Source organism: Haliotis asinina, chromosome 9 (assembly GCF_037392515.1).
Source record: "Haliotis asinina isolate JCU_RB_2024 chromosome 9, JCU_Hal_asi_v2, whole genome shotgun sequence".
Lineage (NCBI taxonomy): Eukaryota > Metazoa > Mollusca > Gastropoda > Lepetellida > Haliotidae > Haliotis > Haliotis asinina.
This window is the reverse complement of record NC_090288.1, coordinates 13,651,087-13,663,994: the sequence shown is the minus strand read 5'-3', so window position 1 is coordinate 13,663,994 and position 12,908 is coordinate 13,651,087. Positions and strand designations below refer to the sequence as shown.

The 12,908-nt window shown below is 43.7% G+C and overlaps 1 protein-coding gene across 1 annotated transcript in view; it reads left to right on the top strand.

Annotated features, from left to right (window-relative positions):
* Positions 1 to 5,389: 5,389 nt before the first annotated feature.
* Positions 5,390 to 12,908, top strand: part of LOC137295936 (A disintegrin and metalloproteinase with thrombospondin motifs 9-like) — a 128,324-nt gene continuing 120,805 nt past the window's right edge. The window contains exons 1-2 of the mRNA XM_067827527.1: positions 5,390 to 5,608; positions 5,742 to 6,124. Of these exons, the coding sequence (XP_067683628.1) occupies positions 5,497 to 5,608; positions 5,742 to 6,124 (495 nt within the window). The 5' untranslated portion in view covers positions 5,390 to 5,496. The remainder of the gene's footprint in view (positions 5,609 to 5,741; positions 6,125 to 12,908) is intronic.

Genomic DNA, 12,908 nt, shown 5'->3' with positions numbered 1-12,908 from the left:
AAGTACTGAATGAAGAGTTATTTGTTTAGGTGTTGAAGTCTCTTAACTTGATAGGCACATATGGACAATTTAACAACGCCTGTTAAGGTTTCCTTTGATGTATTTAGTTGACGCTTACGAGGCTGACGAAATGTGTGGCGTATAATAAACACATGCGCATAGGACCCGTGAAGATCAGTAGCCCATGGTTGTCGTAGAAGGCGATTAATTGGATCGGGTGGTCAGACTCGCTGACTTGTTTCACACGTCATCGTATCTCAATCGCAAGATCGATGCTCATGTTGTTGATCACATGGTTGTCTGGTCCAGACCTCTGCCATATGGCTGAAATATTGCTGAGTGCGACATAAAACTAAACTCACTCACTCATGCGTTCAGGTTTACTACTATTCTAACCCCGTGGGCACTAAAGTTTACCTTGAAATGTTGCACAGTTAATTAGAATCTACTCTTCAGCGTCATATGCGAACAATTTAACCACCAGGGCATCCAACTGCACAATGTTTGATACGAGATGGCTCTATCCACGGAATATCCATCCCGATTATATGTACATAACTGTATCGACAGTATCTATTATGCGTAAAATACCAAGTGTACCGTTGTACAAAATTACCTTACAACTACGGCAATCGTAACTCCTTTTCCTCAACACAGACATCCGAGTGTCTTAGCGCTGATGATATTTTGTGCATCACAAAGAGATCGCTGCACTGAGGTGATCGTAACTCTTATATTGTGACATAGGCCATCCACATTCGTAGCGATACAATCGCCTTGTGAGACACCGTAGCTCACTTTCGGAAGTGACGTCATTATCTTCTTTTCTCCTATTATAACGTTAGCACAGAACTTCTCTCGCTCATGACAGCAATATGATTGGATAGCTATTTTTAATCGTACCCGTCTCCAAACGGAACTATGATTTCAAATAGATGTAGGATGCCTATCACAATGGAAAGGAATTCATAAAGACAAATATACAGTACACTGGATACCCCAAAATGTGGATTAACGAGTTCCTGGAACAACGAATGCCTACACTGCGCGGAGCAGCGACGCGTGTCTTAACGAGGGCGGATTAACTGCAAGCATTCACAACGCTCTTCCAATAAGCAGTGGCACCTGCTGAAACCTCCGAGCTTAAACTATCGCTTGTTTATTTCCAGAGTATGGTAAAGGATATTTATATGTAACATATCGCATGTACGTGCACTACAGCCATGTTAATCTCTGTTTACTGGGTAACCTTAGCTCCGAGGATTCTCACCGAACATCGGTGCCACGCATGTTTGTTTTTACCATGTCGTATAGAGCGACCGTTTTTACACCAGCGCACCGCAAATACATACTCATAGAGCGTACAGCTGATAAGCTGGTAGGTTTTAGCTAAGCATTTTAACAGACGAGGGACTTGGAGTATGCGGGAGCGTCAGAATTCGTGCATTGTTTCAGGGCTTGGCGTCGCTGTTTAATTTGTTTACTGCTTTGTTTATAACTTCATACTGTTTACCACTAGTTGCTCCGTCACGGGAATAAACACAACAATCAGCACCACTTTGAGGCATGTGTTGGAGATTCTGACACGGTGGGTGTTGATATCCCACTCTGTTTGTGTATATGTCCACCTGTAAATGTACTTGTTAGCGAATCTATTGGATGGAGAGTAGGTGTGTGAAGTGGGAGAGTGTCATCATCATCATCATTGGTTAAGAGCATGCCGATATCAATGGAATCATCATCATCATCATCATCATCATCATCATCATCATTGTCGCCGTCATTACCGAAAACTCCTGTTTCGCTTTACAGTCACCGCTATGACATACTGAAGATGACAAACAAAGGAGAGAAGGAACAGAAAAGAACACGAGGAACAGTAACTTTATTACCCCCATCACGGGTCGATAGGGTAGTCGAGTGGTTAAAGCGTTCGCTTGTCACACCAAAGACCCGAGTTTCATTCCCCACATGGATACAATGTGTGAAACCCATTTCTGGTGTCCCACGCCGTGATGTTGATGAAATATTGCTAAAGGCCGCGTAAAACCATACTCACTCAGGCCAGTAACCGTGGCTGGAAATGCATGAGTGTAGGACAGTTGCCTGTATGTATGCACATCAGGCATGCATTAAATCCAAACAATGTGTATTAGGTAAATGGAAACAATTGTCCGTATATCGTCCATCAACCAACGCATTGTCCACCCAAGTCTTATCAATCCAGTCACCTCTCTATCTACCAAGTGTCCACTTTTATGTATATTCTCTCTCCTTTCCACTTGTACATTACCCGTGTGTATTCAACCACCTGTTCATGCCAATACAAGTACGGTACATTATCCTTTCAGCTTGCAGTGCACCATCCATATGTCACATGTGCTTCAAGCACATATTTACCTTACATACCCTGTCTCCCCATCAACCATTACACCTGTCTACCCATTAACTATTACATCTATCTACCCATCAACCATCACATGTCTACCCATCAACCATCATATCTATCCTACCCATCAATATCACATCTATGAGCTCTCCATCCATCTATTTACCCATCACCCATCACATCTGTCTACCAATCACCCATCACATCTGTCTACCCGTCAAACATGACCACTGCCTACCCATCAACCATCACATCTGTCTACCCGTCAACCATCACCACTGTCTACCCATCAACCGTCACATATTTGTACCCATCAACCATCACATCTGTCTACCCATCAACCATTTCTTCTGCCTACCCGTCGACAGAGATTCAAGTTCATCCTTAGTGTTAAATGTGCGGATGGGTAGCCCAGGGGTCAAAGCGTTCGCTCATCACGCCGATTCCCAGGTTGGATCCCCTCTATGCTGGAATATTGCTGGAATATTGCTAAAGGTGGCGTAAAACAATACCGACTCTCTTAGAGACTAGGGTCCCGTTGTACAGTGCGACTTCAGCGCTACGAAAAGCAAGTCGCATGTTAGCTTTGGTTGTTAACCAACACGCTGAGATCGCTGCGTACAATGGCACCTCGGCCGTCGTCATACAGCAGGGGTAGTTCTAAAAAAGGTGAATGTTCTGTTGTTAATATACATGATATGAAATGTTGCTGCGTCAGTGCATAGTAAATACACCACAATGGCATGTACTTGACCGCAAAAAGGTACAACCGCACTGATGCTCACAGTGACGTGAATGACTGACCAAGTTTCTACCACTCGCCGACTCCCGTTCGCAAGATAGATCGCTTGACGGGACAAAGGCTGAACCCAATGGTGGCCGCATTCAGTCAAGTGTTCAGTTGTACAGACCAGCATATGTTTCATTACAAACATCGTTTGTTACACAGGGCTGGTGAGATGAATGTGGGAAACATTGTGACCCTCATCCTTCATGTTTGCCCTGTTCACAATCATCAACCCAATGAACACAGATCGGGGTTACCAGGCCAGCGTCACAGGTGTTTTACGTTGCAACGAGGCTGGGTGAGTGAATTTGGGGGTTCCTTGGTGGTTTTGTGGACTGAGGTTGGGTGAGTGAGTGGGTTTGTAGATGGATGAGGGAGTGAGTCAGTGGGTTTGTGGTGAGCGAGTGGGTTCGTAGGTAAGCGAGTGGGTATGGTGGTGGATAAGCGAGTACACTGGGTGAGTTCGGGCTTAGTGGATCAGTCTAGTCCCTGCACCTTGTGATTTTCCCTACCACACAACCCATCCTTCTGGAGCCCTGGAAAAAGCAAGCCTTGATTTAACCCAACCTCAGAAGTTTCCCCACCCCTCTCACCAGTATTCATTTTCAATTTAACTGAAGTTTGTTGTTTTTTCTGTCAAAATTAAATATTTTCAGGGACTAAGCGTTAGTCTAAGGTTGGGCTGCTGAGTGGGTTGTAGTGTAGCTTAGTGGGATTGAGGCATGTGAGCAAGTGTTTGTGAATGGGCGACAGTGTTTGTGGAGAGGTCATTGAGTTTGTGAGTGAGTGAGTCAGTCAGTCATTCAGTCGGTAAGTGAGTGAGAGAGTGAGTGGCAAATATAACAATGCATATGACTGAGATATCGGTTGTACAATAACGCAATGGCTTTGCGATGTGAGTGGTAGTTTGAGATTCTGTGACACCGTAGTTGAGCGAGTTCAAGGCTTGAGTGATCGGAGCTGACAGTGACATCAATTTATTACCAACTTTGAGTTACACACAGAGCACCAGTATATTATTAGTTTGGGCGTCAAAATGTCATGCACGTTGATCATTAAGATGTTAACAGCTTAGGGCATCGCAATGACAACCACAGTCTGTGGCACAGTCCCCGAACCACATTATTTTGTCTACTGCCAAACCTTCTCTGCAGTGCTAAAACCATAAATGAAGCTAGTGTAGATTTCCTCTGAATCTCTGGTGTCCCTGGGGCTCCTTTTCATTTAAAACCTTAGTCTCTGACAACCAGTGAGTTATCGTATTTGAGCATCAATATCTTTTCAACTTTGAGCATCACTTGATATCAATATTGAGATATTTTCATAGGTAAACAGCATGTTATCAACTTTGATCACTGACATGTTATAGGCATAGAATATCTCTGTTATTAACCCCTACACCTGTGCGTTGTAATCGCCCAAGAAACACGAAGATCTTATAATGGCCGTTTAACAAACAAACTTCATGAATGGATGATCCTCTGACAGAGATTCTCCTAAAAAATTAAATAAACATTGAAAGGATGTCCCCGGTGGCACGGAATTCATTCTGTGACAGTGTAAGGGACATGAAAATATTTCATTTTCGTCTTGACAAAGTGTAAATTGTATTGCCACGGTCTTTTCGGTACCACAGAAAACTGTTTTATTGTAGCTGGTGAAAGTTTTATGGCAATGATAAAACCACCCAAGCGTGACGGCGTTCGTCTCTTACAGCTCCTAGTAGTATGTTAAGTATTTGAGAATGGACAAACGCCTCCTTGTACACCAACAGCTGAAACCATTTGACCTCTGTCATAACAGTCATGTGATGAAGTATTGGGGTGCTACCAATTGTACTGTATAACACGCTTGCTTGCACGATTCAGTGCGCTGATTGGGTGACCCAATACAAGTTGTTCATTGAGAAATGTACAGGTCTACTTGCGTCATGGGTAGCCCTATAATGCCCTGTTCTCAATCAATCCTAATACTCGGGGTCTATGACTCCATCCTAAGTGCAGGTTACGCTAGTATCGAATAAATAACCATTCCCCCAAACTCACCGGCTGTGTACTAGCACAGTGTAACGTATCGTGCCTATAGTACAGCCTTGTTAGTTATACGGCCGTTCCTTATCAAAGCGGAGATGCGGTAAGCGAATGCGATTGGTTGGATTGTATAGGGGCGGAGCTTAGCTTGGGAACACTCTTTGCTGGACTAGCAGCGAGTCCACGAACAGATAGGCTGCTTTAGCAAGCGCACCTCTTTTGGACCGGGTTTGACAGAAAGAGTTTCAATGAGTTTGAAATGAAGTCGCCTCGCTGAGGACGTTATCGCCATGCGTTCTGTGTTGTTGACGGTAGTAGGGCTATGGGGATGTTTAATGTTATTGCAACCAGTCATCCTTGCCCAACAAGCGCAGGGCAATACCGGCCCGCGCCAAGACCCAGGTAAATACCAATCTACCTAGCGTTTAACCCGCATCAGGAACCAAACCGAAAAGTACCACCGGTCTATACATATTATTTTTTAAAGTCACGTTGGAAAATTATTTTAGCTGTTATCACAAAATCTTTTTTTCAGGTACCCCCGATGAAGATGGGTCGAAGAGCTCATCGCTGAACTCGGAAGTGTTTTATCCGAAGAAGTATCTTCATGATAATAATAATAATGATGATGATGATGATGATGATGTTGGATATCACCCGAAAAATGTCCACAAGAGAAGTGTGGACTCTGAGAGTGGAAATGCAATCTACGGGATTAGTGTGTTTGGAAAGGAAATGCTTGTGAATCTGACAAGATTCTCGGAGTTCTTGTACCCTGGATTAGTATTTCAGAGAACGGAAGGGAATTATTCGTGGTTTGAAGACCTCGCGGACAGTGGATTGGATAGATGTTTTTATTCTGGGACTGTGGACGGTATTGAGGACTCCCATGCTACCTTCAGCCTCTGCAAGGGGATGGTAAGTTTGTAACCGGTTACTTGGTGTTCTGGTCCTATAACATCCGCTGCATAAAACAGTGGTGTGGGATTATTTCGGTTATTTGTATTGTACAACATAGTTTAGGTGTACCCTATAATGATGTTCATTTGGTTATCTTACCAGTACTCGATGTCTCTCCTGATTTGGGTGTATTTGTGTTGGGGTACAATGCCTTGATGTTGACACAGGTAGTGGCACAGTCTATAAAGTGAGGGAGGATTAGGTAAAGAGCTGATCAACTCAACTCAGGTGAGGTGAATTACCTGTGCCGTGTAGTGAACACGAGGGCTGTCGGTGTCAACAATGGAGTTTTTGGTGGTCCTGATGCAATTAGGCGAGATTCGGACAGCCGAGCCCCAATCAGGCAACCGACACGGGAACCGACCGAACAGACGATCTTTTTTGTAAAGCATCACGTCTGCTCGGGGGTATTTCCTCCCGCGAGATATCACATTGTCAGGGATATACAGCCCCGGGGAGCTTCATCTTAGTCCCTGTAGGGTCGGGTGGGGATTATACTGAGAGTCGTGTCTCAGTGATCTGGGGGGTTATCAGGGTGAGCGTGTCGATATCTCGACGAGGTGTATTGATGGGTGAAACAGTTGTTGTGGACCACGTTTATTGTATGTTTGGACCCTGAAGACTCTCATGTCAGGGTGACAGGAATGTTCTGGCTATAATTAGACTTCGCACGAACGTTCACCGGGTAAAATATCTTTAAGATGTTCTCTAGTGTGGCAGATTGGAGATCTCCCTGTAAAAAGATGCTGGTCGGTAGGATGTCCCAGTGAGCCGAGTTGTGAACTTGTGACTGGTTGCTATGAGAAAGAGATGTTGTACCATTAGTATTACCCCCACTCCCGTACAGTGTCACCGGATGATGCAAAGAAGACAGAGCGAACTGTCTTCGCTGTACCAATACAAATGTGTGGTCTACGCTGTATGCATACATGCTGGGGTTTAACAGAGGCAGGCAAGCATACTTGGTCGGGGGCGGTTGTAGTTGAGGCTTGTGATGCGGCTGTGTAGTGATGGAGAAGGGAAAACTTAGTGGAGTGAGGCAAGGTGGTAGTGTAGGTGCTGCGAGGGCTTAGAGCTGTTGGGGGTTTAGATATAGTATAGTGGCGGTAAGGTGGTAATGAGCAGGTACAGTATGGTGTGGAGATGCAGAGAGATAGTGGAGTGAGGCAAGGCGTTGGTGTGGGTGCTTTGGTGTTGGGGGTTCGGGTTCAGTATAGTGGAGGAAAGGTGGCAGAGCAGATTCTGTGATGTTGGATGTTTAGGTACAGTATAGGTGGGGATAAGGTGGTATGGTTTTGGTACAGTATGAGGTGGAGATGCAGAAAGCGAGCGGAGAGAGGCAAGGTGTTGGTGTAGGTGCCTCGATGTTTGGAGTTCAGGTTCATCATAATGGAGGCAAGGTGGTAGTGCAGATCCTGTGATGTTGGAGGTTTTGATACAGCATAGGGTGAAAATGCACAGTAAAATACTTTTCGGAGGCAAGATGGCAGTGTCGGCGATGTGATGACTAGGGCTTCGATACGGTATGAGATCTCGAAGGATAGGTGGTTGTTGAGATTCTGCACTCTTATGACACTCGTAAATATGCTTTGCCCAGATACTGAAGGTTCTAGACTGCTGAAGTGAGTGTCATAGGCTAGATTCTGTTATGATGAAGCTAAGGGTGGCAAACTGGGTATTGACTCTGTGGACATATAAGGCATTGCTTATACCGGGGTAGACAGGGTGGTTGTTTAGGGCATGCACTATTACCCCTGGCTATTGCACACTTAACGTAACTACTACAGTACTTGGGTATATAGAGTGTAGCCGGTTCCTAGGTGGTATTCGGTTGCCTCTACAGAAGCAATCTGTCTCACAGTCCCTGAACCATATTATTTTCCCTACTGCCCAACCCTCCCTGTAATGTAGTCTGTCGCACAGTCCCCGAAAGACATTATTTTCGCTACTGCCTAGCCCTCCCTGTAATGCTAAAGTCTTAAATGAAGCAAGTCTAGATTTCCTCAGGTTCTGAATCTCCCGCTCATTGGGCCTTTTCTTGTATTTTGAATAGGCTTATTTGTAACTATCAAAATTATATACATGTATATTCAGGGGCTAAGCATTAGTCTACTGCGGAAGTGTCTTGGCTCCGTGTTGTCTTGAGTGGGCGTTATGACGGCAATACCGCAGTATTAACGTGAGCAACGGTGGCTTAGAACAGATTCGTGAAGAGCAAGATGGGAATTGATAACATATCACGACAATACAAGTTTCAGCCGAAATATGACCGTATCGTCATTTTCTGTTAAACATCTGTACATCGTCTGAGTTTGACGACTGTGTATTTAATAGAATAGGATGGGGTAGTGTGGAATGTATTCCAGGTAGTAGCACACATGAATGATTCAGATCTGACGACACCTTAACGATTTATATCCTTTTGAGTAGAATACGTCGTCTGGCCCTCACGACACGTGTGGTTTGATCTCATTTCAAGGCTATATTCACACGTGTGCATACACCTTGATTGCTACTCGGTCAATGTATATAGATTCCATCTCTGGTTTATTTCTGTCACAATGCTTCCCGATCTCGGCATTTCTGTAACATGTGGGTCTGGCACACGTGTAAACGTGCCAAGTCCCAAGGGCTCTAAACACGACGCAAGACACTCAATGTACCAACAAAGCACGTCATTGGGTAGAACGGTTTTGATTGTGAAATTATATTCAATATGTTCACACACAACGGTCACAAACATCAGCTGTGGTGGGAGCCGTTGCGCAAAGCAATCTTTGGGTTGAGTTGATCGTTACTCCCATACCTTACATAGACTTACGACTGCCGTTGCACTAAGGTTGTCTTCTAGAACGGCACCCTCGGCCTCATGCCTCGAAGCAACCATTTACTAAGGTTAACTTTAACTCACATTGCACTAAGGCTATCTAAGTACTTACGATCACCTTAGTGCTTTGTGAAAGGAGGCTCTGGTGGTCAATTAAGTTATAAACACGTTTCTTATTGTGTTTAAGCACTATTTGGAATACGTGTCGTTTTCAATAAAACAGAGCCTTGAAATGAAGCCTACCCCACGTGAGACACTCGGGATGAATTCAATAATTAATACACGTGTCTGTGAAATAGAACAGAGAGTGTGGTCCTCAGTTCTACGTGCATTTCTCTCACTGGGACGATGCGTCACCATACCCAATCAGTAAATGTTTTATAGGTAAATGCCCTCTGATTATCTAACAAAGACATCTAGATCGACGGTCTAGTCCATGATACCTGCATACCTGCTGGGAGTCGGGCAACTTGTACACGGAGTATCAATGCAAGGAACAGACCATATGATCTAATTGCTTCACACAAGCTTAAGCGCACGCTATAGTTTATCTGACAGGTCCCATTGATAAACTTCTGTCAATGATTGTCATTGTCAGGCGGCTCTCTGTCGAAGTATCTAAATCCTCCAAGCCAGACATCTTGATTGAGGCTATGACTTTGGACATTTAGTCTATCTTAAACGACAGAGCTTCAATGATGGGTTATTCACGAGGGGTTCTTATGAGCCAAGACGTCTATAACAAATCTATATTCTTTGCAATCGAAGCCAATGTTGTTTGATACCGGCCGTCTGTTCCTGTAATTACGTAACTATGGTAACATTGAAACGATGCCATAAGATACACATTGTATCAATTTGTTGGTAGCCATACGACTTGCAGGTGGAGGCGAGCCGTATTTCCAGCACTGCTTGCATTGAGGTCTTGCTTTAAAGAACTTGACGGATATTATTGACTGACTGCTCAATGTATGGTTTGTTTTGGGAAGTGCTTTTAAGCAAGCTGTCGTATTGGCAATGTGTCCAGAACGAAAAATCCTCGGTACGTGCTACCCTAGGTCAACCAGTCTCATGTTATGACTCGATGGCTACATGAAAAGCTGCTGCCCTGGCTTAGGTTGGATTTGGATTCAGGATTGGCACAAAATACAACTTATTGGAATTTATCGGGTTAATGCACTGGAAACGAACGTATGAAAGGGGTGTTATAAGACCATTTAGCCCAGCTTGAGGAACTGATGTCACACCGTTAAACCAAGGGTTAACTACCTTTGGCGATCTGACCTCACTGAGTGGGATTGTTTGCCGACTGGGTTCCAAACAATTAGTTCAGGGTCACTCTCCTCAATGAACAACCTCAGTTGACCCTTGTAATGAGATTTCCATATCTTTCGTAATCTAACACCTGAGATTTTGTACCCTCGGGTCCAAGTAGAGCCTATGCCACGTACGGGTTCAACAGCAAGCCCGTTAGTTTGATATTTCAGCAAGAGTTCTGCGCTAAAACTTTAATAGAGGAATCAGTGTCAGACAGACAAGAATAATTGTTCTGAGTGGTCCCGAGTCTACTTTACGAAGGGTAGTGGAGTGGAATTCATCAAAGGTCTCCCGTCGGGGCCATTGTGTTAACCCCAAGGCTGTGACCTCGTCCCTTGACGCAACGACAGCAAACTGACAGACATGCGGCGGGAATTAGCGAAACGTTCCAATGTGTTCGGGCGAAAGAAGACGAGCTCCCTTGGAAATACCTCCCGTTTAATCTAAGGGATTGACCACCAGCAAGCACACGTTGAAGTCTTGTCATTTGTCCGTTAAAGCCATCGTTTTCTGTCTGTGTTATTATGAAGAGCTTGATATAACACATCGTGATCCGTATCTCCAGGTCTAGGGGTCACAAGGAGCAACCGTGGTGGTGTCGGACTGTTGCAAGGGTCTGAACCAGTGTATGTTACTGAACAGTGGAATTGGAATAACGCTTTAGAGGTCATTGTCAGCACGGATTTTACAGATGTATACTGCATAAAGAAACGTACCCTAGTGAAAATGAGAACACCGAAACATAACCTACGATTTCTTTCTGCACTGAACCGTTTTCTTGATCAAAACTGTCATAATGTTGTATTAGATACATTTGATTGCATTATGTAAGAAACGAATATACACAGCCATAAATATCTTGCGATGCAATTTAGCACTCGCAATCAGGGGAATAAGCACTGCAAACGGTTTCGGCATTAGATTGGACGCATCCGTCGTTTAGGAACTAGTGATATGGTTTACAAGAAGATGAACATATATTCCCTGAAAAGAATTCATGCACTCGGGGACTGGCCATTTTTATTCAAACTTTAAACAAATAAAATATTTGAAAGAAACAGACTTTGAAAAATTTCGGAGTTAATGCTTGCTCACACATTACTGGCATTTTGCACGTAAATCAATTTATCGACTGTAGATAAGAAACGGTTCTATGACACATCCATTTTGTCTTGAAATTATTGTAATAGGTATGTCTTATGTGTGTCTGTTAAACTGATAGGCATATTTTAGCTGACGTAGCAGATCTATGCACTAAGTGCACAGTCAGGGAGGCTGAAAGATAGAGCGAGAGCTTGTGTAGGCTGACCGCTTTTATATATAGCAGCTACGCTTCTCGTGTCTGCAGGCAGCATTCCTGTGGCTTCAAGGGGCCGTCTCAACAGGGAGAAGTGCATTTAGTCTCAAATCCACGAATACGCATGACAACGATAACGACAGGATAAAGTTATGTGATATAAAGTTTTGTAATGATGATGATATTATTTGTTTCGATGAGTATGAACATTGTAATCATGACTAATTCTGTGGTGTAAGTGACTCACAAGTGTGCACTTTGGATTCACATTTCGTTCACTTTATTTATGAACCAATATGGACCATTCACGTCACGTGGCTATTGTATTTCCTAAATCATGGACACGATGTGGGCGATTTCTCTGAACTGAAATATTTTGTTTGTTGTGTAGCGCTGGCCTCAGCGATAATCCCTGGGTATGGCAACTGGTTGTGCGCAATATAGTCTGGGCAAGTGATCGATATCATGAGCACCGTTCTCGGCAACTGTGACACGATGGCATGTGTCAACCAAGTCAGTAGAAACGACAAGTGTTCATGTCTAAAGTACACCCTCGATAATCTCTAGGGTATACGTTCCTATACTGTTGTAAAGATTTTTCGAAACGTACAACCCGTCATGTTTTTTACGACAGTAACATGTGCTGTTGGGTCTACCAAATTCTGGAAATGGTGTATTTTTTTATCCTTCGATGAGTGAGTGAGTGAGTGAGTGAGGATAGCTTTTACGTCGCTCATAGCATTTTAGCGTGGTGATAACTTATTTGAACCAGCACACACAGGAGATGAACTTCCATCTTAAGTTTGGAGTGTATGTGTAACAGTGAGTGAGTGATGTTGTAAGCCACGCTTAGCAATATTTTAGCAGTATCACAGCGGGACAAACCAGAAAGGAGCTTAAATGAGTTTCCATACCCAAGTTTGGAATCGAACCTTTATATTCGACGACAATCGAACGCGTTGACAAATAGGCTGCTCAACCGCTCCTGAAATATTTAAGTGCCGTATATCATATATGAGTTATGTTTTACGTCTCCTGTAGCAGTATTCAAGTAAATTCACAACAGAAATGAACACAATGGACTCCAGCTGTGATTGGAACCAGGTTTTCAATGTGACGAACGAACGCTTTAACGTCTGTGCCACAAGTGCCCCATGTTGATATGAAAATAGCAGTAGACATGCATAACGAGGAATAAATACCGTTTAACAATTTTTGAAACCTAACTGGGTGATTATTGCGAATTTAATACCTATATACATAATGTCAATACTTACTCACCATGCCAATAACCGGATGTA